Raw genomic sequence first — 26,255 nt, forward strand, 5'->3', positions numbered from 1 at the left:
ATGAGATGAAATATGGTTGCATACAGTGTAACACGCTGAGTAAGGCAAAGACTAATTTACAATATAGATTTTTTTTTATGTCTGTCTGTTTATTTCTAAATAAATTACAGGGACGTAGATACACTTTTCCAAGAGGGGTGCCCCCCCCCTACAAATTTAAGTAATAGAGTTGAAACATCGAAAACATTTCTCTTAGTAAACTTAAAGCTACAATACCAGCAATCTTCAATAGATAAAATATAGTCTGAAGTTTAATATATAAACTACATCATATTTAGAACCCATTAAAATTTTGGGAGAATTTTTAATTTGTGGGAACATACGAGGTCTATTAGAAAAGTATCCGACCTTAAAGTATAGGTCCTTTTTATTTTTTTCAAAAACCATATGGATTTGAATCACGTGTGATTGCATCAGACAAGCTTGAACCCTCGTGCGCATGCGTGAGTTTTTCCACGCCTGTTGGTTGCGTCATTCACCTGTGAGCAGGCTTTGAGTGAGGAGTGGTCCGCCCCCTCGGCGGATTTTCATTGTCAGGAAATGGCGGAATGATTTGGGCTTTTTTTCCATCAGAATTTTTTCAGAAACTGTTAGAGACTGGCAGCTGGAAACCATTAGAAAAATTTATCTGGCTTTCGGTGAAAGTGTTACAGGCTTGGTAGAGAATAAGGAGTGTTACTGTCGCTTTAAGGACGGCCCCCAGCGGCTGTGGGGCGCGCCGCGCTCTGAAGCCGCCATCGACAGGCTGAACGACCATTTCATTTCTAAACGGATGGCTGTCTGGATCCGTGACCATCGTGTGCCATTTCTCTGGTTATCACAAGAGCTGGACATCAACCATTTTCCAGCAGATTTCACTTTTAACAAGAGATTTTGTCATGGAAAGCCGAGCAGAGGCTTCGCACGTCACGATGGATTCGCTACTGGAGCGAGACAAAACCACCTCCGTTTTGGTCTCACAGGACGGCTTTGAGATGGCGTTCAGACAGCTGTCGGTGGTTTTTCCATCGAGTGATTATCCGAGAAATTGTGGATGTGCTTGGACATGCCAGAACATGTCCCGTAAGGCTTCATCACGGCGTTGCTGTGTGCCACGCGGCACCGCCGTGACGCGCAGAATTCCTCCGCACGTCTGTCTCAATGTGCCGAAAAAGTGCTGATGTCCACGTCTTTTCACAATTCCTGTGCTAGTCAGATGACATCCCGGATAAAACACAGCGTCCAGTTTGGAAATGAACGGCACATTCCACTGTTACAGGACTTTTTGTCATGGAAAGAGGAGCGGAGGCTTCGCGCGTCGCGGCGGTGCCGCATGGCGCACAGCAGTGTAATGAAAATCCGCCGAGGGGGTGGACCACTCCTCACTCAAAGCCTGCTCACAGGCGAATGACACAACCGACAGGCGTGGAAAAACTCACGCATGCGCACGAGGGTTCAAGCTTGTCTGACGCAATCACACGTGATTCAAATCCATATGGTTTTTGAAAAAAAAAAAAAAGGTCGGATACTTTTCTAATAGACCTCGTACTTGTTTTATTAAAAAAAGACATCTTTCTTGACCTCATATTTAACTGCTGACAGCACTGTAACTGTAAAACTTACAATTTATCATCTACATTATTTATAAATGTAACAATTTAATTGTTTCTGCCATTTTTCTAGCATTTAAACATTTAAACATTTTAGTTCTTGAAATTATTATTATAAACAGTTGTAGTAGTAATATGAAAAATTTCTTCAAAAGTGCAGCTTTAATCTACGGGTGTTGTTGTGGGGGGAGCAATGTATTTTTTAATGGAAATACATTGTGATCTGATGTGAGCAATACGAGTATGTATGAAATGGATTAGTTACAGTCAGGAGGCACCGAACATCTACAGGGAATCCTGAATCGGGACCTGTGTGTTGTGTGGGCCGCCAGAAGAGGTACTGCTGGCCCACCACCAAAGGGCGCCCTGCCTGAAGTGCGGGCTTCAGGCACGAGAGGGCGCTGCCGCCACGGACACAGCCGGGAGTGACAGCTGTCACTCATTAATTCCTGACAGCTGTCACACATTCTTCATCATCACACTCCATAAAGACCAGACGTCATCTCCACCTCGTTGCCGAGATATCGTACTTCATTGTAGGTGATATCCTCAGCCTTTTTGTGTTTATCTGTAATCTGTACATTGTGAGTGTTTGCAGGCGTACCGGTTCCTTGTTTTGTGGAAGCTGAGTGAGTGCAGGACGGCACTCTTTTTCTCTGAGGGATCACTGCAAACACATCAGCATATTGAGTGAGAGGTGGAGGTGGCATTCCCACCGTTATTGTTACTGGGTGTACACACACCCACACTTGACTGTCTTTGTTCTCGCCAGCAGTACCAGATCCGACAGTCGGGGACGGTGATAACCTGGGAATTCGGGACTTGGCGGATCCAGTATTCTCTGGGTTCGGTGGCGGAGGAAATCGTGTGGTTCCAGTTCATCTCAGGACAGACGTCTTCTATCCTCGAGCCTGCCCACACGTCACCTTTGTGATTTGACTGTAATTATATTCTGAGGTTGTCTGTATATTCGTTGTGCACGTTTCACAACATTAAATTGTTACTTTTTGGCTCATCTATTGGCCGTTCATTTGCGCCCCCTGTTGTGGGTCCGTGTCACTACACTTTCACAACACTGTGCCTTATTTAATGACCTGGTAAAAATTTCCTCTGAAAATTTTTTCTGCCAAATGTATTTGATACATTATCAAAATGTGATCAGCGTGCGCACTGCAAAAAGCTATTATGATATGATGGCAGATGAAGCAATGAAGGCAGCAAAGTGTCAAATCACAGCCTATCAGGTCTAGGTGATGGGTTAGGCTGGACGCAAATGCAGGTCTCAGACAACAAGCTCTGTAAGTAAAAGCAGTTTACTGAAACAGTAAATGGGGTCCGGTACACAGCAAGGCAGTCCAACAAGAGTAACAATATCAAAATCATCAGGCAAAGGCGTTGTCGAGGATACAGGTAGGCAATCGTAACACACGTGAGGCAGGCAGGTCAAGAATACACAAAACAGAGCTGGAGAGAAGGCACTAGGCACATCAATCTGGCAAAGGAATAAGGCAAAGAAAGGAGCTTAAATACACCCGGGTGATGAGGTGCTGATTGGGAGCAGGTGTGTGTGGAACGCACCAGAAAGGGGGTGTGGCCAGAGAGAGGGAAACACCCACCACCAAGAGCCAGCAGAGACAGACAAGAGAAAAAGGGACAGACAGACCCAAACAGGAAAAACCCCAGCAAGAGAACAAACAGAAAGTAACCAAAAAGCAAATCAGAGAAATAAAAGCAAACCAAACTCAAATCCTGACACAGCCTTTTGTGTCTCATGTAACAGTTGCACGTCAGGCTGCGGGTCCGAGTCTGAGCATAGTGGAAAAAAAAAAAATAAACGGTCAGGCTTTTAATCACAGAAATGACTCCGGTCCCACATGCGAGGAGTTTAATGGAAGTACTTTGTGATCGGACAGGACATTTTATCCGATGTGAGCGAAAATCCGTTGTACAAAATCCGTTTTATACGGTGTTTATTACATGGAAAACAATACAAAAACCTTGGGACTTTTTTGTCCGGTGACTGCAAATATCTGGTTTATACGATGACAGTTTAGTTGAGTTTTACTGTACAAGAGACTGAACAATAAATTTACCTCTCAAAGCTTTGACGATGAAGTCGCTTCCATCTCACATGGCTGACTTTATTTTCCCAAATTTTTTTCTGTTCAGATCTGAAGGGAATCTGTACATCTTGAAGCCCTTGTTGTGTCTGTTTGTGCCTCCAAATGCACAACCAGACATTTTTAGTGGATAAATAAATAAAATAGCTGGATTTACATGCAGACAGATTAACAGCGAACGCTATTTTGAACCCAAGATGGCACCAGGAGTCACGTGACCGATCTCTCAATTTAGGCACGCTAATAATATGGAGGAGAGAGATCCCTTTAGTAGCCTCAGAACCTACATAGCAAGTCTGAGATTCCCCGACTCTCCCGGCTGTCATCCAACGAAGCACGCTGTGCTACAGCGGTATCGGACTGGCAGACCGTAAGGACATTCGCCTTTATTAGAGTTATCAAGTTTCTGGTCATATCCTCCCCCGGCATGCAGCGGGAGTTCATCATAATCCCAGTGTCGTCAACCGAACCATCCCTCCTAAAAATCGGTCCACTCTGCCTTCACTGCGCATGCTTCATTTAAGAGCTCAGCAGCAACATTTCTGAGCGTCACCAGCGATTCACCGATTATCACCTCGTTTCTTCTTAAAACTGCACTTCAGTCATCATCTATCTCAGCAACAGACATCTGAAGCTTTTGTACAACAATTATTTCCACATAAATTCAGCATTATTTCATAAAGACGGGGGAAGCGATCAGAGCGCCACAGCAGAGCGTCTGACTCGTGCTGCTGCACGCGACAGTTGAAACTCACAGATTATCTCCTCATTTTCTGCTTAAAACAGCCTTGTTTATGCTTAAAATTGACTTTAGAATGATTTAAGAGGTTTTACTTTGTCATCTGATGGTTAATCATCACATTATTCCATTTGATCGCTTTGAGTGTAGAGAATCAGACTCAGACGAGCTGCTCTGGTCCCAAATGATGCATGCGCAGTGAAGGCAGGGCACGCAAAGTTTTAGGGGGGAGCGTTTGGTCTGTGACACCGGTATGATACAACCCCTGGCAAAAATTATGGAATCACCGGCCTCGGAGGATGTTCATTCAGTTGTTTAATTTTGTAGAAAAAAAGCAGATCACAGACATGACACAAAACTAAAGTCATTTCAAATGGCAACTTTCTGGCTTTAAGAACCACTATAAGAAATCAGGAAAAAAAATTGTGGCAGTCAGTAACGGTTACTTTTTTAGACCAAGCAGATGGAAAAAAAATATGGACTCACTCAATTCTGAGGAAAAAATTATGGAATCATGAAAAACAAAAGAATGCTCCAACACACACTAGTATTTTGTTGCACCACCTCTGGCTTTTATAACAGCTTGCAGTCTCTGAGGCATGGACTTAATGAGTGACAAACAGTACTCTTCATCAATCTGGCTCCAACTTTCTCTGATTGCTGTTGCCAGATCAGCTTTGCAGGTTGGAGCCTTGTCATGGACCATTTTCTTCAACTTCCACCAAAGATTTTCAATTGGATTAAGATCCGGACTATTTGCAGGCCATGACATTGACCCTATGTGTCTTGTTGCAAGGAATGTTTTCACAGTTTTTGCTCTATGGCAAGATGCATTATCATCTTGAAAAATGATTTCATCATCCCCAAACATCCTTTCAATTGATGGGATAAGAAATGTGTCCAAAATATCAACGTAAACTTGTGCATTTATTGATGATGTAATGACAGCCATCTCCACAGTGCCTTTACCTGACATGCAGCCCCATATCATCAATGACTGTGGAAATTTACATGTTCTCTTCAGGCAGTCATCTTTATAAATCTCATTGGAACGGCACCAAACAAAAGTTCCAGCATCATCACCTTGCCCAATGCAGATTTGAGATTCATCACTGAATATGACTTTCATCCAGTCATCCACAGTCCACGATTGCTTTTCCTTAGCCCGTTGTAACCTTGTTTTTTTCTGTTTAGGTGTTAATGATGGCTTTCGTTTAGGTTTTCTGTATGTAAATCCCATTTCTTTTAGGCGGTTTCTTACAGTTCGGTTACAGACGTTGACTCTAGTTTCCTCCCATTCGTTCCTCATTTCTTTTGTTGTGCATTTTCGATTTTTGAGACATATTGCTTTAAGTTTTCTGTCTTGACGCTTTGATGTCTTCCTTGGTCTACCAGTATGTTTGCCTTTAACAACCTTCCCATGTTGTTTGTATTTGGTCCAGAGTTTAGACACAGCTGACTGTGAACAACCAACATCTTTTGCAACATTGCGTGATGATTTACCCTCTTTTAAGAGTTTGATAATCCTCTCCTTTGTTTCAATTGATGTCTCTCATGTTGGAGCTATGATTCATGTCAGTCCACTTGGTGCAACAGCTCTCCAAGGTGTGATCACTCCTTTTTAGACGCAGACTAACGAGCAGATCTGATTTGATGCAGGTGTTAGTTTTGGGGATGAAAATTTACAGGGTGATTCAATAATTTTTTCCTCAGAATTGAGTGAGTCCATATTTCTTTCCCTCTGCTTGGTCTAAAAAAGTAACCGTTACTGACTGCCACAATTTTTTTTCTTGATTTCTTATAGTGTTTCTTAAAGCCAGAAAGCTGCCATTTGAAATGACTTTAGTTTTGTGTCATGTCTGTGATCTGCTTTTTTTCTACAAAATTAAACAACTGAATGAACATCCTCCGAGGCCGGTGATTCCATAATTTTTGCCAGGGGTTGTATTATGATGCCAATGTTGTGCACTTGTTCTTCATACCTCATAATGGGACTCACAAAGACTTTCATGTCTAATTACTCAAATATTTGATCTTAGACTGTTTTGGGTAAAACATTGAACCGGAACATTATCAGGATTGTGGCATTCTTGGATTGTGCTTCAGTAATTGTCCAGTCCGACCCTGAACTACAATTAAATTTCCACTGGGTATTGTAAATGACTGAGTGTGCTCTCGAGTCTGGATAAATTTCTTCAACCAACAGAGAGAATAAAAGGTCAAAGTTAGATGTGTTGTTGTGGTTATGTCCCAGGACGTATCTGGCCCCGGGAGATACCCGTTTGGCATATATTTGTTGTGGTCAAATTTTGGCTGCATCCTCAAAAAATAAAAAAAAAATCACAACAGAACAATGCAGCATCATTAAAAACAACAAGAACAAGTGCTGTCAGCATTTTCTTAACAAAATGTGCTGACATGCTGTGACACGCCACTTATCATGTGTTTATCTCGCCTCCTTCTTGTGTGTTAATCTGTGTTTGTTTTGCCTATTATTATTCATCCATGCTGCAGTTTTCCTGACCACCATGGCCCGGTAGCATCACATTACAGAGTATTCCCGTCTGGTTCCACGACCATGACGCCACCAGACATTTACTGCATCAACTCAGCAGCACCAGATGACAGCGAGGATGGCGAACCCCTCATCAGTAATGACACAGGTGTGTTTGTGCGGTTTGAAAGGATTTATCGCTTGAATTTCTTTTCAGATTCTTCACGATGAGGGCGAGACGGTGGCTTAGTGGTTAGTACTTTTGCCTCACAGCAAACAGGTCATGGGATCACTTCCCGCATGGTCCTTTCTGTGTGGAATGTGCATGCTCTCCTCGTGGGTTCCCTCCGGGTGCTCCAGCTTCCTCCTACTTCCAAAGACATGGAGGTTTGGTGAATTGGTGACTCTAAATTGACCGTAGGTGTGCAGACTGGCGTCTTGTCCAGGGAAAGCCCTGGGATAGGCTCCAGCTTCCCCCCGTGACCCTTGATTGGAGTAAATGGGTTTAGAAAATTAATGAATGAATTATTCACAATAAATAAATGATTCTGCTTGAAAAAAATATTATTAAAAGAAGTCAACAAATCAGGCTTTTTCTTCATTCCTCGGAGAGTGGGTGAAGGAAGGACTGAAAAGGAGTGAGTGTGTTTTGTGTATTATAGAAATGTGTTGGTAAGTGTGGAAATGCAAGAAAATTTTAGATGTGAGAAGGTGGACAAATGATTGAATTAAATTGTGAATGAGGTTGTTAATAATGTAAATTGTAGAAAGGCCCAACCAGGGACAAGAGTTGTGAATTAGCTGTAGCTATAAACTCTTTGTGCATCACATCAGTTACAAACGCTGCTTGCTCTATGTCTATGTCGGATTGCATTGTCCCTGTCAAATAACAAATGAAATGAAGTGAGCTCATTGGTTCCTGTAATGGTGGTAGTGGGGATGGTAAGTGGACCTGTGTTAATGTCTGCAAGCATCTCTTCTGATTGGACTTTGTCAGTAGCCCATAGGAGTTGTACCCTTGGTTGTGTTGCCATCTGCTGTAGTCCAGCCACAGTCTTCATCCTCATCTCAGCATTCATTGGGTAACAGCCGCTTTCTTAACACTACTTTCTTCTACCAGGCTCTGCTCCTTGCTTTCACATTGTTCAGTACCATGCTGCCGTAGCCTCTGGATCTCCAGTTTCGATTGTCGCTTCCTTCTGTTGATCTTAGAACACTGAGCTACCAGGTGCTTTTTGGTCAGTGTGGAGGTTGGTCTTCTGTTCGTCCATACTTCCCACATGCATTGCATGTAAACCTCTCTCATTAGGTCTGCTGTCATAGTAGCATTCCATCAGTTCCATTTTGTCTGTCCTTGTCTATGTAGGTCTTGTTCCAGATGCTAATTTCCCGTCAGTGTGTCCTGGTTCCTCAACAACTTGTTAATCTGGGCGACATCCAAGCTGATATGGTTTTATTTATTTGTGTCTCGTTCATGTTTTCAAGGCTGGGGGAGTAGCAGGTCTGAGAACCCTTACTGGATGTGTGTCCTGACCAGGGTTTGAACCCACACCCCATTGTTGTAAAGGCTAATTAGAGGAAAACAGTGTTTTTCTAATTATTTTGAGCAATATATATAGAAGCAGATGGTTTAAAAAATTAACTTTTTTGTGCCATACAAATACTTTGACATTTCAAATTACAGTTTTTATTGACACATGAATTTAAAAAAATTGTAGGGAGTTTAAATCGTTTGCAAATTTCTACAAACTATATCTTTAGCTTTGCGAATGTTATTTGTGATAAATAGAGAGTTGGCATTTTTATCTAACTTTAAATTTTCATACGCCCTTTACAAATTCCATCTGAAGTGGTTCTCTCAATACTGAATGTCCTGCACAGAAACCTCGTCAGATCTGGAACAGATCGGGAGAATGATGAGACTTAAGAAGAAACATTGAGAAGATTAAATGCTGTTGATGGTAATTCTGGTTTTTCTTCTCTGTGTGGACAGTCCCTCCTCAGTGCTGTTCAGTTCGGTTCAACCTGGCCATCCTCATGTTCTTTGGATTCTGCGTCGTTTACGGCCTGCGAGTCAATTTCAGCGTTGCCTTGGTAGCGATGGTGAATACCACAGACCCCAAGCCGGAGTTAAACCGCTCCAGAGTCTATGACTGTCCGTTGCCATCAGTGAAGGAGAACACGAGTCAGACCTTCAGCCAGCCTGATGGGGTAAAACCGACCTTCAGTGACCTCAGTAAACATTTATTAACTGTTAGCTGCACTCACACCTTCCATCCTCCCACCCAGATTCCACAGTACACGTGGGAGTCAGAGACTCAGGGCTGGCTGCTGGGGGCCTTCTTCTTTGGCTACCTGTGCACACAGATGCCGGGCGGCTATCTGTCCAGTCACTACGGAGGGAAGTTCTTCCTGGGTGTGGGTGTGCTGAGCACGGCCGTCCTCACCCTCCTCACCCCGCTGGCTGCTAGCTGGGGCTCCCGCTGGCTGTTTGCCTTACGGGTGTTAGAGGGCTTCACGGAGGTAAGAACATGACCTGAGGAGAACCTCCTGATGCTGTGATTTTTCTGTGTGGTGTCATTTTAATATATTGATGTTGACTTTTGGTTCAGATTTATTGGGCATAAGTATCTTTTTCTGTTACCATGACAACTGTCCATACTTTCCCAACCAGATACATTTGATACCAAATCAAAACGATGCAGTAAGTTGACATAATTTGAAGTCAGTTTGTTCTGGAGTGGTTGCATACAGGTTGACTAGTTCCTCCAAAGAAAAGTGACAAATGTTAAGAAATTTGCTTTAGATATTACTCAGATGTGACCAGGCTACATGTGGTTTGTGTGCCTTAAAATGGACACATTTTCAGCCTTGTAACCAGCAGCCGTATTTGGTTTTATTTCTGGGGGATTCCCTTAATGCTTTTCTTACTACCTGCAGAGGGAAAAGTTGTGGATACGTTTGAGTACAGTATCACCTACAAAACCAGGTGTCGACTTAAAGATGTAATCTGTTTCATGATGACAAGCTGTGCTGTTTTTCTCAGCAGAGTTAATATAAAATTAATGGAGTCAGCCAGCGGGTGTTTATATCAGTAACTCCATGAAAACTGATGCATACTTGCCTCTAAATCAAAGAGTGGTCTGTGGACTACTGGTGGTCTGTGAGTACTGTATATTGGTAAAATATCAGTTTAAATTTATATTGTATTCTGACCTAAAAGTGACACTTAAGCCGTTTAAAAAATGACTCCAAAGTCTAATAGATTATAATATACTGTGGGAGTGGTTTGCAGACCATTTTTACATATCTCGGGAGTTAGGTCATCCTCAAGCCTTTTTTTTTTTTTTTTTTTGGATAAATGGTCCTTGCTCTGAAAAGATTTGTGAAACACTGTGATAGATACGGTTGAGGACCAGTGAACCTCTTATTTTGGACCATGTTGGCATCTTTTAACATGCACAGTGGCACAGAATAAAGATCCACATGTATCCTTTGCAACTGTAAAAAATTTAAGAGGAAGTTGTGGCTTGAAGCTCAGAGAAACTGGTTTGTCATCAAAACTTTAAAGATTCAGTTTCCTGTTTAACCCTTACGGGTCCAGAAATATTGAAGAAAACCATTGATGTGGATGCATCGGCGAGTCCATGGACCCCTGACAGTTAAACAGGTGGACTTTGAGCAACGTTCTTAAAGACCAGGGGCCTCATGTACAAAGCGTGCGCATGGCATGCACTAAAACCTGGTGTACGCTCCTCTCCCCAGGGCCCGTATCCACAAAGCATCTCAGAGTCATCTCAGAGAGCTCCTAACTTAGCCTAAAAATTTCCTAGTAAGGAATCTTATCTTAAGAGTGATCCAGAAAGTGTCAGAGCAACTCTGAGCAAGGAGTGGATAGAAAGCTTTGTTTTTGTGAGGAGGCAGGGTTGACCCCGTTGCTAGATATGACACAGTCTTCTAAAACTTCTGACTGGTTGTCACAAGAAGGGAAAGAGGAAAAAACTGTGCTCTGCACTCCTAGTTATGAATGGACAGTAAAATCAACTGATCATATAATCTGAACTGTATTAAGAAATGTGTAATCGTGAAAATAATATATCACGATGATAAAACTCGTTAAAATTAAATGTTGTTACACAGTTTCAAAGTGTTTGAACATATGTTATTCACGCGCCGATTATTATATTGATTAGCTTGTTATATTTACTTTCCATCAGTGTTGCCACAGTTACTTTGAAAAAGTAATCCAATTACTGATTACTCCTTGAAGAAGTAACTTAGTTACTTTACTACCGGTAATTACTCAATTGTAAAAGTAACTAAGTTAGATTACTAGTTACTTTTTAGTTACTTTCCCCAGCTGTCGACAACAACCCTCTGCCACCTCAACATGACAATGATACTTGTTTTGCCAAAACTCACTTTATAGTCACCCTTTCTTGACTTCAATGAAAAATACTTGTTTTATAAAAAGTAAAGTCTTTCTTGACCTCATATTTAACTGTTGACAGCACTGTAACAGTAAAACTTGCTATTTCTAACCTACATTGTTTATAAATGTAACTATTAAATTCTTTCTAACATTTAAATTCTCTCTAAACATTTTACTTATCGAAATTATTATTATTATAAGTAGTATCAGTAGTTGTAGTAAAAAAAGACTTCAAAACTGGACCTTTAATCTAGGGGTGTTGTGGGGGGGGGTATATCCTTGCCCCACGCCCTCATTCCATCTGGATTCGCCCCTGCTTTGGCATTTGAGCACAAAGAATGGATAACATTTATTTATGCAGAAAACATGACCAGATTTACAGGTAACAAAGTTTTATTGCGTTTTCACATCATGCGGTCCTCAGAAAAAGAGTTTAGGTGCATTTGAGTGGAAAATAGCGTTAGTTGTTGACGCGTCGCGGAGGATCAGCTGTTTTTAGCGAGCAGATACGGAGCAGCCCAGAATTCTAAATAAAGGAGAAAAAAGCATAAAAATGTCTTTGTAAAGCTCAGTGCAGGTGTGCTGTTGTCACCACGCTTTAAGAGGTGAGGATGAGTCATAGCTGCTGCAGAAAACCACGGATGAAAAGCTCACAGCTCACTTAAAGTGGGCAATTCAGTCGAACCCCGGCCTCCTGCCCACGGACCAAGATTAATGCTGCTATCGACCCACAGTGCAAAAAGTAATAGTAACGCACAGTGACTTGGAGAAGTAACTTTAATGTGATTACTGATTTGGAAAGATTAACACGTTAGATTACTCGTTACTAAAAAAAAGTGGTTAGATTAGAGCAGTGATTCTCAACCGGGGTGCCGATCGTCAGGGGTGCCGTGGGTATTTTTCATATTCGCGATTATTTTTCATATTCGCGATTACCGTGAATTATTTATTTTATCCACAAAACATAAAAAGACTCAGAATCTGACGTCATTGTGCTACAGCCTCGCTCTCGTCTTAAGGCGGGACAATAACAAGGAGGCTGACGGCCGATTAAAACAGTGCCGTCTCCTTCAAAAGCCGTCTAAAATGCGGAGCTGTCGGTGTGTGTGTCTGTGCCTGTGTGTGCACGCGCGCGGAGTTAACAGGCTGCAGACTGCGAGGGAGGGAGGGGAGGGGGTGGGTGAGGGAGGGAGGGGAGGGGGTGGGTGAGGGAGGGAGGGGAGGGGGTGGGTGAGGGAGGGGAGGGGGTGGGTGAGGGAGGGAGGGGAGGGGGTGGGTGAGGGAGGGGAGGGGGTGGGTGAGGGAGATTCCTGAATGCAGGCGCGACACGTTCAGTGCGCAGCGAGCGCGGAGCAGAGAGAGGATTTTAAATGGAGTGAACATGTTAACAAAACGAAAACGTGAAGCTTTTACTTCTCTCTGAACTTTCTCTAAAGGTGTGATTCTGCCGTTACCGTCCTGTTCACACCATGTGCGCGTCGTATGCTGAATTTATGAGATCATGAGATGAAATAAACGGTCAAATATCTTTAAAAACATATTTAAAAAATGCGAATATATGAATGAACTGAGATACACAAAAAAAAAATGTTCAGACGCACAGATCACAAAAAGCAGGTGAGAACTCTGAACTTTAACAGCTGTTATTTTCCAAAGGTATTTATTTGTTCAGTCTTGAGCTTAATGTAGTGTTTAAGCACAAAACGTGACTGATGAGGAGAAACAATTTCAGAAATGCAACAGAAACAACCACAAATCAGAAACAGTTGGGACTGTATGTAAAATGAAGATAAAAATAAAAATGTTGCACCATTCCCAGTTTCACAGAAGCCAAACGTTCTTCCAGAGTTGTGTAATTATACTACAATAGTAGAATATAAAGAAGGGGAAAAAAAGAAAAAACAATAGACAATATATTCGTCAATCGCAATTATTTGTCTGACAATTAATCGTCTCCAGAAATGTCTAATCGTGACAGCCCTACTTGAGATCAGAGCGCAAAATGCTTGAGGATTTTCGAAATGCGATGTTTTCTGTATCGATTTTCTATTGCGATAATTGGGTTTTGCGCAAAACCAGAGGTAATAGCATTATAATATTATTTTAGTTGGTGGTGTGCCGCAGGATTTTGTAAATATAAAAAGGGTGCCGCGACTCAAAAAAGGTTGAGAAACACTGGATTAGAGTAATGCGTTACTAAGTAACGCATTACCGGCATCACTGCTCTCCATGCTGGTAATTGAGAACAAGCAATGAGTGTGAGAAGCGCTGGTATGTGCTGCAGTCCAAAGTGATAGCAGAGATTGCAGCACACAAGCAAAGTTCTTCTCCAACAGGTGCATCATGTATCTTTACTTTAACAATCTTTAATTCTTACTTATGTTGGTTCAATGCAGCGACCATTACACTGATGGGAAAGTACCTAAAGTCCAACTGTGTAAGTTGAGCTGTGTAAGGATTTCCAGTCAGAGTGAAATATCCCTCCTGCTGAGGATGAACGTCATCATACGCATCATAACTGCTGTCCTGGTTGTCCTCGTGAGGTTCTGAGATTTGCCTGGCCTTACAGATGTTGTGGCGTACTGTGCAGGCGATTATTATTTCGCAGACCTTTCCAGGCAACAGCCTTACTTCCAGTGGTGGGCACAGTTCCGCTAACTGCTAATTAGCAAAGCTAACGTTTTTGTTACCAGATTAGCACTTCAGCTAACTTTGAAAACCATCAGTGGACCAATTAGCTTCCGCTAAATTTAGTTCTGGCTAACATTTTTGTGTGTGTGTGTGTGTAAAACCTAAAATCCTACATGTTAATTCATGTGCTTTGCAATAAATAAACCGCTGTGAGAAGCTCAGTTCTCCCCCAGTAAAAGACGGCAGACAAGCTGTTATTGCAAAGAAGAAGAAAAAAAACTCATTTATTTTCAACATATCAATACCCAGAGTGGGCAGGAAGTCATGAGTGGCTCTACTCTCCTCTTTTCTACTCTTCTATTTTACTCTTCCTTTTTAGATATATCTTATATCTTATATCTTATATTACTAGTATACCTTAGAATTGGAATATAAGATATAAGATATAAGATATACCTACTGAATTTTCATGAAGCACAAAGCACCTTTCAGTCATGGTTTCATTTAAAACCAACTAATTCCGGACAAGTTACCGAAATTAATGTCACCTCTGTTGATTTTACAAAGTGAAAATATCAGCTATATGTTTTAGTTTTAAAGTAATGCACAAATTCTGAAGGTTTGATGTTAAACAGACACGTGCAGAAATGCATTATGGGAAAATTCAGATAACCTGCTCTCATCACCCCACCCCACCCCCACCCCCCCCCGTCAAAATGGAGAGAACACTACCATCTACTGGATGGGAGTGTAAATAGACCAACATATTCAGAACGTCTCAATATAAGTGGATCACAGATCACAGGCATTGTAAAAACCAACAAACAAGTTACAGTAACTTTACAGGGGGTGTCAAAATTGGCACGTTTTTGTTTATTTCAGCTTTATTTCAGCTTATCATTTTAAAGTACCACAATTCACCCCATTGAGATATCCCATAATCCCTTGTGCACTAGAGAGTTGCTACAAACTACATGACGACAATTGCAAATGAACATTATCTAACCAAAATATAAATTTTATGCCTTTAATAACATTTTTAAGAGACTGCTGCATGAGACCCTGAAAACTTGCTGAAACAAATATTCCAAATATTCTGAATTTCCGTGTCTGCTACGTTTAACCTGCGTGGAACTTCATAAACACAAACCGAATTTCAAACATTTTATATATATATTATTCTGGAACAAACAGTGCTGTAAAGGACAATAAGCAGGATGTTAAAGAGCAAACTTCAGTTTCCTCCAGAATGATGTGAACATAAAGAGATTGCAGCTCACAGCGTTTCCTCACTGTAAATAACGATGAAACAATCTGAGCTTTTCACAGGTTTACATAAAATCAACCCAATAACAACATATAAAAACCCAGATCATATATTCACGAGAGTTTTAGGCACAATATACAAAGAGTTTTATGTTGGGATGACAGTGCAGCTTTTAAATTGCAGCCTGATCAGACAGTCTCAGTGCGAACTGTCTCAAATTTTCCCACATTTTTTGGAATTTGAAACGTCAATACAGTTAAATTACAGTTGGTCTATTTACACTCCCATTCAGTAGATGGCAGTGTTCTCTGCATTTTGACAGAGGTGGGGGGGGGGGTGATGAGAGCAGGGCATTTGAATTTTATACATAATGCATTTTGGCACGTGTCTGTTTAACATCAAACCTTCAGAATTCCTGCAGTACTTTAAAACAAAAACATATAGCTGATATTTTCACTTTGTAAAATCGACAAAGGTGACATTAATTTTGATAACTTGTCCACAATTAGTTTGTTTAAAATTTTAACCATAAGTCAAAACTGCCTTGCTGTACATGACTCCTTGTGACTATAAAAATAATTTTTTTTCTCTCTCCCTTTTTTTTCCTTCCCTCTCTCTAGTCACCAGGTTTCTTTTGCTGAGAGAAGGCTGATCTTAGACAGAAGCGCTGGCCTGCTGTTGTTTGTAATTGCCTTTGAATTTATTCAGAAGTATCAGTAGCTGCCATTGTACTGGAGTCAATACTAAAAGTTATCGGTTTAGCTTTTAGCTGTAACTTCTGCTAAATCTTTTAGGGGTTTATCGGTTTAGCTTTACAAAAGTTACCTTTTCAGTTAGCGGCTTAACTGTTATTGAAGCTAACTTTTTGGTTAGCTATGCCCACCACTACTCACTTCTCCGTGCAACACGTGGAACCTCCGTTTCAGCTGTCCAATACCCTGCTACACCACGGGCCGTGTTTTCTTATGGGCCCTATACACATGCAAAGAAAACAGAACAGCTTCACTCAACAGCTGGATATTGTAAATAATCATAGATGGCTGAAAATTATTTTAGGGAAACATTTAGAGTGACATAAGATACTCTGACTGCTCTTTAATTTCAATTCTCATGAATAATAGTGTATAATTCAAAAAATATTTACATTACCTGTTATAATTTAGTTGTGGTCCTGGGTCTGGACGGAGGCATGGTGTTACCGCATACCGCTCTCAGACAGTATGCCTTCAGCCTGGCCATTTTGTCACAACGTCCAAAATCATATAGTCCGCATTAAAGACAATCTGAGTGTTGATGCTTTGATAACTGTTTTCTGTTACATAAACAGCCTCAGCTATGCAGATGTGAGTCCCATAAATAACACCAACAACTCCAAGGAAACCTGCTATGCCCATGAATGCCCGTTTGTTGGCCTGCAACTAATGAGCATCCAGCAGAAAGTGAACAAATTGCGCAACAATACAAGGCTGAGCAGTCTGCTGACTGAGGATTGTGACAGACAAGTCAACACTGTTACTTTGTTGCATTTTTCCTGTAGCCAGGTATCGCCATGTTGTGATGACTTTTGTCTCAGGTGTTATTGTGTTACTACGCTGGGTGGGAAAAGTAAACTCTTTCCTGATGAGGTCAACCACAAACATTATCCCTGCACCATCAAGTCAGTAGTGTGTAGGCTTCTTAAAAGTCCTCCTCCTTCCTCTTAACAGTTTTTCACCTTAGGAGCTCTCTTACGGCTTAAGATGCTCTGTGAATAATTTTTGTCTTACCAAGGGAAAATTCTAAGAAAAATCTTAGAATTCAAGGAATTCTAAGGTACGGACCCAGGGCCTGTATCCACAAAGCAACTCAAAGCCCTCTCAAAGAGCTCCTAACTTAGCCTAAAATTTCCTGGCAAGGAATCTTAGCCTAAGAGTGATCCAGCAGGTGTCTGAGAGCAAGTCTGAGCAAGGAGGGGACAGAAATGCCTTTCTTTGTGAGGAGGCGGGGTTGACCCTGTTGCTAGGTATGACACAGTCCTCTAAGGGCTATGATTGATTGTCATGGAAAGGGGAGGAGAAATATAAAAAACAAACAGGCTCCGCCCCCCTAGTCATGAATGGACAGTGAAATCAACCGATCAAATACCCTGAACTGTATTAAAACGCATAATTGTAAGGATAACTTTATGACGATGAAACCCAGCAAAATTTAATGAATTGTTGCACAGCTTCAAACTGTTTGAACGTACCTCATTCACATGCCGAAAATCTATATATTAAAAGCGTGCATGCATGAGTTTTAGTATGTTCATTGTGAGTACATAATATAATTGTAAATACATTAAAAATACATGCATGACACAAGAAAGTGAAAACACTTATTTCCATTGTGGTCCATTTAAAATCAAATGACAAAATAGAAGTAATAAAAGAACATAATAATAAAATGATAATGATAATAATAAAAATAATGATAATAGTAACAGTGTGTATATGATAACAAGAACCTAAACAGTTTAGAAATACATTAAAGGAAAAGACAACCCACTGATAAAATACTGCTGTAAACTGATTGATGCGTATCAATGAAAGTAAAGAGCTCTTACAGCTGAAATATCCACCAATGAAAGTCAGCATTTAAGCACAATTCATCTGTCATCAATGATTTCATAAATGTCGCCATTGACACAACCTTAACCAGTCAGAAAATATCCCTCGGCTCGCTTGCGGAAATGCTGTGACGTAGCATTGGCACGAAAGAGTAAACAGAGCAGAGAGCAGGCAGCACGGGAGAGGTTTCACAGATGTGGTTTCTCTCCAGTATCGGAAAATCCCGCAGGTTGGAATGGGAAGTCTGATCCACGAATTACATCGTATCGAAACCCGATACCGGTCTGGGATGGTGATTGCCGCTTACGTGCTTTGCCCCTTCTTTACTGAAGAGCGACACTGGTGGAGCGTTGAACCTCTGTGTCCATGTGATGTCATACATCCCTAGCAGAAGGCATGGCAGCCTGCTGGTGGCTTTACATAAACCCCCTAACTTTAAGATAAATGATTACACATGCCTACAACTTTTCATATGGGCTCTCAATATTATAATCTACCAACCCAATTGTAAATTATCAGTAGGTTTTCTTTTCCTTTAAGCCAGTAAATTAACATAAAATAATTACGTAGATCAAGCCAGTAGTGTGTTATTGACTCAATGTCATTCTACATACAGAGAATATCTCTGCTTCCTCTCTGTCTTTTCTGACATCTTCTCTGCTTAAGACACTCAGGTTGTGGACAACTTTCATCTTACCAAGGGAAAATTCTACGAAATATCTAAGAATTCAAGGAATTCTAAGATTTTTTTTCTTAGAATAACATCACTAGGAGGTATTTTTAGCCTTAGGCTGCTTTGTGGATATGGGCCCAGGTTAATATGAGATCATCATCTTTAAACATGCAGGTTTGAGTTTCTTAATATGTACTTGTTTATTAAAAGATTCTACACGTCTCAACTGTGAATGGATCAGCTTCAAAACTAGACTTGCTTTTGAGGGCTTATTTTAATGGTTGTGGAGGGATATGGATGTAGTTTTAGTTCCAGGTCTTACATCCACACAGAAAATGCATACAAATTCAATCAGCTGATCAGTATTTTCGAGTGTAAATCAAATTTGATTTAAGTTTGATGATGTTAAAAGGAATTTTTGCACTAAAAACAATCAGTCTCCTTTAGAAGGAAGTGTCTTTTCCATTTATACGAGGTCTGTTAGAAAAGTATCCGACCTTATTTTTTTTCAAAAACCATATGGATTTGAATCATGTGTGATTGCGTCAGCCAAGCTTGAACCCTCGAGCGCATGTGTGAGTTTTTTCATGCCTGTCGGTTGCTTCATTCGCCTGTGAGCAGGCTTTGAGTGAGGTGTGGTCTACCCCTCTCGTCTATTTTTTATTGCGAATAAATGTCTCGATTTGGATCTTTGCTGCATCAGTTTTTTTCCAGAAACTGTGAGAGACCTTCAGGTGGACACCGTTCGAAAAATTAATATGGCTTTCAGGGACGATTTTATGGGGATTAAACAGATTACGGGGTGTTACTGCCCCTTTAAGGACGGCCCACAACTGCTGAGAGCGCAGCGCGCTCCCAGCGTCGATGGACAGGCTGACACCCCGCACAAACAACCAGATCATTTCCAACGTGAAAGCTTTGTTGATCCGGGACCTCGTCTGACTTTCACAAAAAGGCAGAAGATGTGGACATCAGCACTTTTTCCGGCACATTCCACCGTTACAGGAGTGTTTTCATGGAAAGAAAAGTGGAGGGACGTGCCACGGAGCCGTTCATTACGCGGGACAAAACCACCTCGGTGTTGGTCTCACAGGACGGCTTAAAGGTGGATTTCAGACGGATTCCGGTTGCTTTCCAGTCGTGTGAATATCCGATTGTGATTGTGCATGAGCTGAACATGCCAGAACATGTCCTGTGAGGCTTCATCACGGCATTTCTTTTCGCCATGCAGCTCCGCCGCGACGCGCAGAATTCCTCCGCCTTTGTTCCTCTCTCCATGACAGAAACTCCTGTAACAGTGAAATGTGCCGGTCATTTCTAAACTGGGCGCTGTCTTGATCCGGTATGTCCTCTGACTAGCACAGGAATTGTGAAAAGACGTGGACATCAGCACTTTTTCCGGCACATTAAGACAGATGTGCGGAGGAGTTCGGTGCGTCGTGGTGCAGCCGCTCGGCGCAAAGAAACGCCGTGATGAAGCCTCACAGGACATGTTGGTGCTTGTCCAGCTCAAGCTCAATTTCTCGGATATTCACACAACAGAAAAGCAACCGGAATCCGTCTGAAAGCCGTCCTGTGAGACCAACACTGAGGTGGTTTTGTCCCGCGTAATAAACAGCTCCGTGGCGCGTCCCTCAGTTTCTTTTTCCATGAAAAAAAAAACTCCTGTAAAGGTGGAATGTGCCAGAAAAAGTGCTGATGTCCACGTCTTTTCACAATTCCTGTGCTAGTTAGAGGACATACCAGATCAAGACAGCATCCAGTTTAGAAGTGAATGGCACATTTCACTGTTACAGGAGTTTTTGTCATGGAAAGAGGAACAAAGGCGGCGGAATTCCGCACGTCGCGGCGGAGCTGCATGGCGAAAAGAAACGCTGTGATGAAGCCTCACAGGACATGTTCTGGCATGTCCAGCTCATGCACAATCACAATTGGGTATTCACACGATTGGAAAGCAACCGGAATCCGTCTGAAATCCACCTTTAAGCCGTCCTGTGAGACCAACACCGAGGTGGTTTTGTCCCGCGTAATGAACGGCTCCGTGGTGCGTCCCTCGGCTTCTTTTTCCATGAAAAAAAAACTCCTGTAACGGTGGAATGTGCTGGAAAAAGTGCTGACGTCCACATCTTCTGCCTTTTTGTGAAAGTCAGACGAGGTCCCGGATCAACAAAGCCTTCACGTTGGAAATGATCTGGTTGTTTGTGCGGGGTGTCAGCCTGTCCATCGCGTTGCGCTCTCAGCAGTTGTGGGCCGTCCTTAAAGGGGCAGTAACACCCTGTAATCTGTTTAATCCCCATAAAATCATCCCTGAAAGCCATATTAATTTTTCGAACGGTGTCCACCTGGAGGTCTCTCACAGTTTCTGGAAAAAAATTGATACAGCAAAGATCCAAATCGTTCAGACATTTATTCGCAATAAAAAATAGACGAGAGGGGTAGACCACACCTCACTCAAAGCCTGCTCACAGGCGAATGAAGCAACCGACAGGCATGAAAAAACTCACGCATGCGCACGAGGGTTCAAGCTTAGCTGACGCAATCACATGTGATTCAAATCCATATGGTTTTTGAAAAAAATAATAAGGTCGGATACTTTTCTAACAGACCTCATACTAAAACTAAATGATTAAGTTATTAATCTGTTTTAATCCTTTCAAATGAGCTCACATTATGTCACATTTTTTATTCAGATGTTTGTGTGTCTGTATTCATGCTTCAGGGTACGACCTTCCCTGCCATGATGGCGATGTGGGCTCGTTGGGCTCCTCCTCTCGAGCGCTCGCGTCTGCTGACCCTGTCAGGATCCGGCGGCACCTTTGGAGCATTTGTATCTCTGCTGCTCACCGGATACATCTGTCAAACTTTGGGCTGGCCAGCTGTTTTCTACTGCTGTGGTATACACACATACACACGTGTTTACATCAGATTCCTTTAATTATTCACCACTCTGAAATAAACATTTTCTGTTTCCTCCCTTAGGGGGCGCTGGCTGCCTTTGGTCTGTCTTTTGGTTCATTTTTGTCGCTGATGATCCACACACACATCGCCGAATCAGCAAACAGGAGCGAGATTATATCACCAACTCCATCGGATCTCAGGTACATGTGTAACATTCACACCTTTTGGGCATTGTGATGCACATCTTCTAGTGTGCGATTGATTCATGGTTTAAAAATCCTGTGAGGACCAAAAGTGGCTACAGGAAGCAAAAAATACTCAAAAACAGAAGAGGTCTGACTGATTTTAGAGCAACTATAATATTTCAATATTTGTATTCTTATAAAGCTGAAGTTATGTGGTGCCCACCTGCTGAAAAATATAAACATGGCTCACAATATGCTAAACCATTATATTACACCTGAGGTACTTCATGAATGTGTTTATTAAATATGGATTGTTGAATAGAAATGTTTGTTATTGTTAACACTATTGTAACTAATGTATATATAGTATGCATAATTTGAGTGTATTTCGTTGCTCATAAAATAAAGAAAAATTGAAAAGAAGTTTGGAAAATCCACTTTTTTCCATCACATATAACATGATTGGACCTCACTTTTTCAACCAGGTCATATTTTTTTTAAACCAACCTCAAGGCAATTGCATTGTGCATTAGTCAATAGAAAACCCATGAAATGAAAAATTAAAAGTAAATAAAAGGCCCTTGAGTCAATTTTAAGTACAAAAAAATTTAAATTAAAAATGACCCTTGCGGACGTTATATAGATATAGCTAACATTTACACTTAGATGGGCATTCTACTTTGAAATATGTATTCTCCGATATACATCGTCAATTTGTATAAACGATGCGTGTATTAAGAAATCATAACAAGTTGAAAACAACCTGAGAATTGTCCGTCAAAAATAACTTCCGCAAGGGTCCATACTCACTTATTAATTTCACTTTTCCATAATGGAAAAGTGACATTTTTAAAGTTAATAGTTAATGAGTTATCTTGAGCTTTGTGGTTTATGAAAGAAATATATGTGTACTACAATTTCAAACTAGTTTGCAATAAAAACATGTAACTTGAAAAATTGACCTTTGTGTTACACTTTCATAACAGTTTAGCATATTGTGAGCCACCTGCAACTAAAGTTCTGGGCCCGAATTCACAAAGAATGTCAGAGTTGTCTCGGGGAGTTCCCAACTTAGCCTAAAGATTCTTAGCAAGGAATCATAGCCAAAGAGTGAACCAGGAAGTATCTGAGAGCAACTCTGAGCAAGGAGTGGACAGAAACTTACATCTTTGTGAGGAGGCGGGGTTGAACACATTGCTAGGTATGACGCAGCCCTCTAAGAGCTGTGATTGGTTATCACAAAACAGGAAAGAGAAAAAAACAAATGGGCTCCACGCTCCTAGTTATGAATGGACAGTAAAAGAAACCGATCATATAACCTGAACTGTATTAAGAAATGTGTAATCGTGAAAATAATAAAATATCATGATGAAACTCAGCAGAATTAAATGTATTGTTACACAGCTTCAAATTGTTTGAATGTACCTCATTCACATGCTGATTATTATATTGATTAGTTTATTATGTTTACTCTCCATGCTGGTAATTGTGCACAAGCGATGAGTGTGAGAAGTGCTGGTACGTGCTACACTCCAAAGTGAGAGTGGATATTGCAGCACACAGGTGAAGTTCTTCTCAAACAGGTGTGTTGTAGGCTACCATTTAGACTATGGCTCCTGACATCGCTTACTTTTATATTAATAATTGTATGAATGTTATAGAATTTAAATTTTTTTCCCCATTTTTGTGACTCAGTCATAACTTACGAAATATTAACTTACTGTATAGCATCAATATGCTGAACAGAGCGAGAGAAGACCGACCACAATTAGCTGTGTGTTAACCCGTTTATTTCTGGTACATGTAGTAGACATACCGGATGCGCATAGCATCCCCTGGTGGAGGGGAAAAGTAATGGCGCTCTATAGCCACACATCAAACCCGTAGCCAGGTATTGGAATGTTGTGATGACCTTCATCTCAGACGTTATTATATTACTACACTGGGTGGGAAAAGTAAGATCATTCCTGATGAGGTCAACCACAAACATTATCGCTGCACCATCGAGCTGGTAGCGTGTTACTGAGTCACTGCCGTTCAACATACAGAGAATGTCTCTCCTTCTCTCTGTCTTTTCACCGTCTTGTCTGTTTAAGACAGCCTTAAGCCACCTTGACACTTCCACGAATTGGATCCCCTCACTGGTGCAAAATTCATCGTGCCAGTGCGACCCACCTTGTCCCGCTGGATGCCGTGCTTTTTCCCGTTTGACACCATGTTATATAAAAATAATCATTTCGTAGCTGAGGATGCATTTGCTCTCACAAAACATCTCTCATCGCTCCCAGAATCACAGAGAAATTATCTGCAGCTTCTCTCGTTCACATTGTGCAGTGGAGAACACATTTGAAATCATCTGAATGGTAATTATTTATAATTATAGGGGACAGGTCACGGGTGGTCAGTGCCCCTGCTGGCCATGCTGCTGTCCGTCCCTCTGTGGGCCATCATCATCACCCAGATGTGCTCCAACTGGTCCTACTACATCCTGCTCACCTCCCTGCCCACCTACATGACCGACATCCTCCACTTTGACCTCCAGTCGGTGAGGTTGGACTTCATTTGTTTGCCTATTTTTTATGTTTTAAGTTAACAGAAAGAAGAGAACAGACATCGTCAACACGTCCAAAGAGGACTTTTTGCTCTGACAGTTCCACTGCCTGGTTAACAGTTGGCAGCTGTTTGTTTCCAGAGCAGAAGGTTCGTTGCATCAAGAAGGGCATCCTGTGTAAAACCTGTGCCAAATCAACATGCAAATCTGCTGCAGCGCCCTCAAGTGGGGGAAAATGGGAGAAGCAGAAAGAACTTACCTAAAAGTTCTTCAAAGTCAGTTAATAATAAAGTACAGCAGCTAAATCTGATGTCTCCAAGATCTCAGCATTTATAACCATTATGATCGCCAAAACAGCAATAAATATCAAAACTTTTTAAATTAGAACTTTGGAGAAAGAAATGATAAACTAGCACCAAATGGATGATCCTATTAATGAATATGGACTTTATATATTACCTTCACATTAAAACAAAAAATGTAAACATACCTGCTGCTAGCATAGTTTAGAAGCACATTCTTCCAGTCTCTCAGCAAGCAAGGTAACCGACAACCGCCACTGTAGCTTAGCGTGCCACTGCCCTCTTGTGAGTAGAACTAGTTATGTTAAAATGATGAGGTTAAATCTGGCGGTTTGATGGCACGGTATAGAGCAGCCTTTGCCAAACATTGGTCTGCTGACCACTGGTGGTCTGTGAGTAAATTGGTAAAATTTCACATTTTAAATTAAGAACTGAAACTCAAATGTGTTTCTCAAACTGTTTAAAAATGATTACAAACTTGTAGCATATACAGTTGAGCTTAAAGGTTTACATACCCTGGCGGAATTTTAGTTTTTTTGGTTATTTTTAAGAGAATATGAATGATAACACAAAAACTTTTTTTTTTCACTCATGGTAGTGGTTGGGTGAAGCCATTTACTGTCAAAAAACCAGGTTTACTCTTTTTAAATCATAATGACAACACAAACTACCCAAATGAACCTGATCAAAAGTTTACATACCCCCGTTCTTAATACTGCATATTGCCCCCTTTAACATCAATGACAGCTTGGAGTCTTTTGTGGTCTTTGTGGATGAGGCTCTCTGATGGTAAAGCTGCCACTGAATATCTTTTGGACTTTATTTGCATCAATTACAAAGAAATACAAATATGTCACTCTGGTAAATCTGCATGGAGTAGACAGTTCTCAAAAACTGAGTGACTGTGCAAGAAGGAGAAGAGTGAGGAAAGCCACCAAGACAACCCAGGAGAAGTTATAGGCTTACGTGGCTGTGATTGGAGAAATTATGCACAGTGCAAGCTTTGCATTTTGTATCTCCAGTTATCCATCTTCATGATGAAGTGGTATAGAGGAGGATTTTCTTAAAAAGAAGACCTGAAAGTTTAACTACAAATTGCCAGATGGTACATCTGAGATGCAAGCCTGGATTTGATCTGTTTTGGTGAAAGAAAATCCTTCTCTGCTCTACTCCACTATGAAGCTAAGAGTAGTGATACAAAATGCAAAGCTTGCACTGTGCACAATTTCTCCAGTCACAGCCACATAAGCCCATAACTTCTCCTGGGTTGTCTGGGTGTCTTGGTGGCTTTCCTCACTCTTCTTCTTCTTGCACAGTCACTCAGTTTTTGAGAACTGTCTACTCCATGCAGATTTACCATAAAGTGCCATACTGTTTGTATTTCTTTGTAATTAATGTAAATAAAGTCCAAGACATATTCAGTGGCAGCTTTACCATCAGAGAGCCTCGTCCACAACCACCACAAAAGACTCCAAACTATCACTGATGTTAAAGGGGGCGATACATAGTATTATGAACAGGGGCATGTAAACTTTGGATCAGGGTCATTTGGGTAGTTTGTGTTGTCTTTATGATTTAAAAAGAGTAAACCTGGTTATTTGACAATAAATGGCTTCACCCAACCACTAACCATGAGTGGAAAAAAGGGTTTTTGTGTTATCATTCATATTCTCTGAAAAATGGCCAAAAAAAAACAAAAATTCCACCAGAGTATGTACACTTTTGAGCTCAACTGTATGTATTATTTTCATTATTAGCTCCACTTGTATGTAAATTATTATTGCTG

General features: G+C 41.2%; 1 protein-coding gene across 1 annotated transcript in view; it reads left to right on the forward strand.

The window, feature by feature from the left end:
• The window catches only part of si:ch1073-513e17.1 (sialin), a 50,835-nt gene that overhangs the window by 195 nt on the left and 24,385 nt on the right, over positions 1 to 26,255 (forward strand). Inside the window, exons 2-7 of the mRNA XM_034160200.1 lie at positions 6,963 to 7,111; positions 8,936 to 9,153; positions 9,232 to 9,465; positions 21,253 to 21,427; positions 21,513 to 21,631; positions 24,000 to 24,161. Coding sequence (XP_034016091.1) covers positions 7,027 to 7,111; positions 8,936 to 9,153; positions 9,232 to 9,465; positions 21,253 to 21,427; positions 21,513 to 21,631; positions 24,000 to 24,161 — 993 coding nt within the window. The 5' untranslated portion in view covers positions 6,963 to 7,026. The remainder of the gene's footprint in view (positions 1 to 6,962; positions 7,112 to 8,935; positions 9,154 to 9,231; positions 9,466 to 21,252; positions 21,428 to 21,512; positions 21,632 to 23,999; positions 24,162 to 26,255) is intronic.

Source organism: Thalassophryne amazonica, chromosome 20 (genome assembly GCF_902500255.1).
Source record: "Thalassophryne amazonica chromosome 20, fThaAma1.1, whole genome shotgun sequence".
Classification (NCBI taxonomy): Eukaryota; Metazoa; Chordata; class Actinopteri; order Batrachoidiformes; family Batrachoididae; genus Thalassophryne; species Thalassophryne amazonica.